This window comes from Cystoisospora suis (genome assembly GCF_002600585.1).
Source record: "Cystoisospora suis strain Wien I chromosome Unknown contig_6765, whole genome shotgun sequence".
Classification (NCBI taxonomy): domain Eukaryota; phylum Apicomplexa; class Conoidasida; order Eucoccidiorida; family Sarcocystidae; genus Cystoisospora; species Cystoisospora suis.
This window is the reverse complement of record NW_027159552.1, coordinates 1-2,817: the sequence shown is the minus strand read 5'-3', so window position 1 is coordinate 2,817 and position 2,817 is coordinate 1. Positions and strand designations below refer to the sequence as shown.

Genomic DNA, 2,817 nt, shown 5'->3' with positions numbered 1-2,817 from the left:
TATATATATATATACGGTCGTAAATACCTACTATTTACACATTTATATACATGTGAATTCAACCTCCGTCATCAGGATTCCACACACAGACCCAAGTCTGTCTCTATGCCTCATGAGAGAAAAAGAAAAAAAGAGAGANNCTTTCTTTTTTATCTCTTTCTTTGACTAGTTTTCTTGTCGTTGTTTCTTTTCTTCTTGTATGTCTGAAGCCTCCTTACCAAGCTCAGCAGTATCAAGATAGAGAGGATTTGCAAGAAGGCAGCGCCGACGGATCATCCAGGCGGTATAATTTCCACTATTTATCTCGAAGGCGCGACTCGTCTTATCTAAGAAAAGAACGGAAATCTTCTCTCTCTCTCCGGACTGATAAAGATCATGCAGCTCGTCAAAGAGGGCTCGATCTTCGCAACGGAAGACGGAAAGAAGGAAAATGAAAGGAGAGAGAAAAAGGAAAAGAAAGAGGAAAGAAGAAGAGAAAGAAAGGAAGCAGAAAGAAGAGAAAGAAAAAAAGAGGGATAAGAAGCAGGGAAGAAAAGGAGAAGAAGAGAAAGCATCTCTCTTTCATTCTCTCTTTTCTTTCTGTGCTAACCTACCTATCGAGGAATACATAGAAAGAATGAGAGATAGATTAAAGTGGGATAGAATAGCAAGAGATAGATACGCCTAAGATAAAGAGATAGGGGATACAGAGACAAATGCGCTGAAGAGAGGTGAACGGTTAACTAGATTAAAGATAGGTAGATAGACCAAAGACAGATAGATAGATAGATCAGATATAGATAGATAGGTAAGCAGATAGATAGCTAAGAGAAGCAGATGCACATGCGTATGAACAAGTGGATCGTCTATAATTCATAGATATATATAGATAGATAGATATTATGATGGGATGACTGATATGTATATCTAGATACAGAGCCAGACTGATACGGCTCTATATCTATCTATCTATCTATCTCTAATCTATCTATCTCTACATGCATGCATATATATATGTATATATGCATATATCTGTCTACATGCGTATCTGTTTATGTATAGATTGACTCTTCATAGCATAGAGTGAGGAGGAGAAGGAGAGAAGAAGAAAAAGAAGAGAAGAAGAAATTCTACCTGCGTCAGAGCAAGCGATTTGCATTATATCTTGGACTTCCTCTTCTTCTTCGTTGTGAGATAGAGAAGAGAGAAGAGAAACATTGTCGTCGTTTCTTCTTCTTCTTCTCGCTTCAATCTCCATCTTCACCGAACAGTCCTTAGATACACACATGCTTCACAGTCTATCGACAAAAGAAAAAAAAGAGAAATCTATCTCTTTATCTATCTATCTTCAACCTATCTTCGATCTACCTCTTTTCTTTCTTTCTTCATTCAAGGGAGAGAAAGGTGGAAGATGCCTACTCTCTATTCTCCTCTTCTTCTCTCCATTTTCGATACGATCATTCATAGACTAAATTCCTCTTCATCTCTCTTCTCTCTCTCTCTCTTTTTCTTTTGCTTTCTTTCTTTCTCCTCTCTCTCTCTCTTTTCTTTCTCTTTTCTTCCTATCTCTCTGCCCCTTATAAGACTTCGAGACATTATACAACGCAAACATAAACAAGTCTCTATCTCTCTATCTTTCTTTGTAAAAAAGGAGACCCTCTATTTCTCTATCTATCTTTAATCGACCGATGTGACAGATTTAGTCTGTCTTCTTCTTCTTTCTATCTCTCTTCGTTCACTCACTGACTGAGTATGAAATAGCATGCATCAAGAAGAGAAAAAGAAGAAGAAGAAGAAGAGAGAGAAGTCATTTTTTATCTTCTCAAGTGTGCCGCGTAATCTTCTCTTGCTTGTCTTTTCTTTACAGAGTCACTTCGCGTCAAGAGGAAGTTCTCTTACGTTCATTTCCATACACATTTATAAAATACAGACAGACAGACATGTCTATACACTGTCGCTCTTTCTTCTTCCCCTCTTCTTATCCTGAACTTAGAGTGAAGAAGAAGAAGAATGAAGAAAGCTTTCTCCTTCTTCTTTTTTCGGGGGTATTCGTTTCTGTCTTTCTTTCTTTCTTTCCCTCTCTCTCTCTGTGTGACGAGAGCAATAAGAAGTCGGAAAGAAAAAGAAGAGGCGAAGCAGATGGAGGAGAAGAAGAAGCAGAGAGTTGATGACTGTCTTGAAGAAGAAAGAAGAAAAGAATGATTCAAGCAGAGAGTGGTTTGTGTCTTAGTAAGCAGCTAGAAGAGAGCAAAGAAAGGAAGAAAGAGGAAAAGCTCGAGAAAGAAGAAATTCCTTCTACACTACTGAAAAGGTTGATTTGTTCTGGTGTACGTACATCAAAAAAACACCCCCATACAGACGTACATACACCTCTATGATCTCTCTACCCTTCTTTCAGCATTCAGATCTCTTCTTTTTCTCTTGCTCTTCTTTTTCTTCTCCTCTTATTTTAACTATGATGCAAATGATGAGTTGACTCTTGTATGTATGGAGTGTATGGACACCCCGGAGATCCTCAGAATAAAAAATAATGAAGTTTCAACACACACGAAAAGTTTTTTTCAGCACAGCAGCTGTACATACACCCCGGCGTCGATGCAGGTACATCATCCGCGTTTCTTATCATCCCCCCACGGTGTAGAAAGATGAAGAGAGGAACAAATCTTTCTTTTTCTCTTTCTTTCTCTCGGAGTTCGTTTTTTTCCTGTATCTACATCGAGACATGCACTCTTCGTTCGGAGTGGAGAGATTGAAAGAAAGAGCCACTTCGGAGCAAGAAGGAAGGAGAGACAGAAAGAAAGAAGAAACAAAGAAAAGAGAAAGAAAGAAACATACATA

General features: G+C 38.3%; 1 protein-coding gene across 1 annotated transcript; it reads right to left on the bottom strand.

Moving 5' to 3' along the window:
- Positions 1–219: 219 nt before the first annotated feature.
- Positions 220–399, bottom strand: CSUI_010159 (protein farnesyltransferase alpha subunit; the record flags this gene model as incomplete). Its single annotated transcript, XM_068070264.1, has 1 exon — positions 220–399. A coding segment is annotated over one exon (180 nt), but the record flags the coding sequence as incomplete, so codon positions are not given.
- Positions 400–2,817: the final 2,418 nt, after the last annotated feature.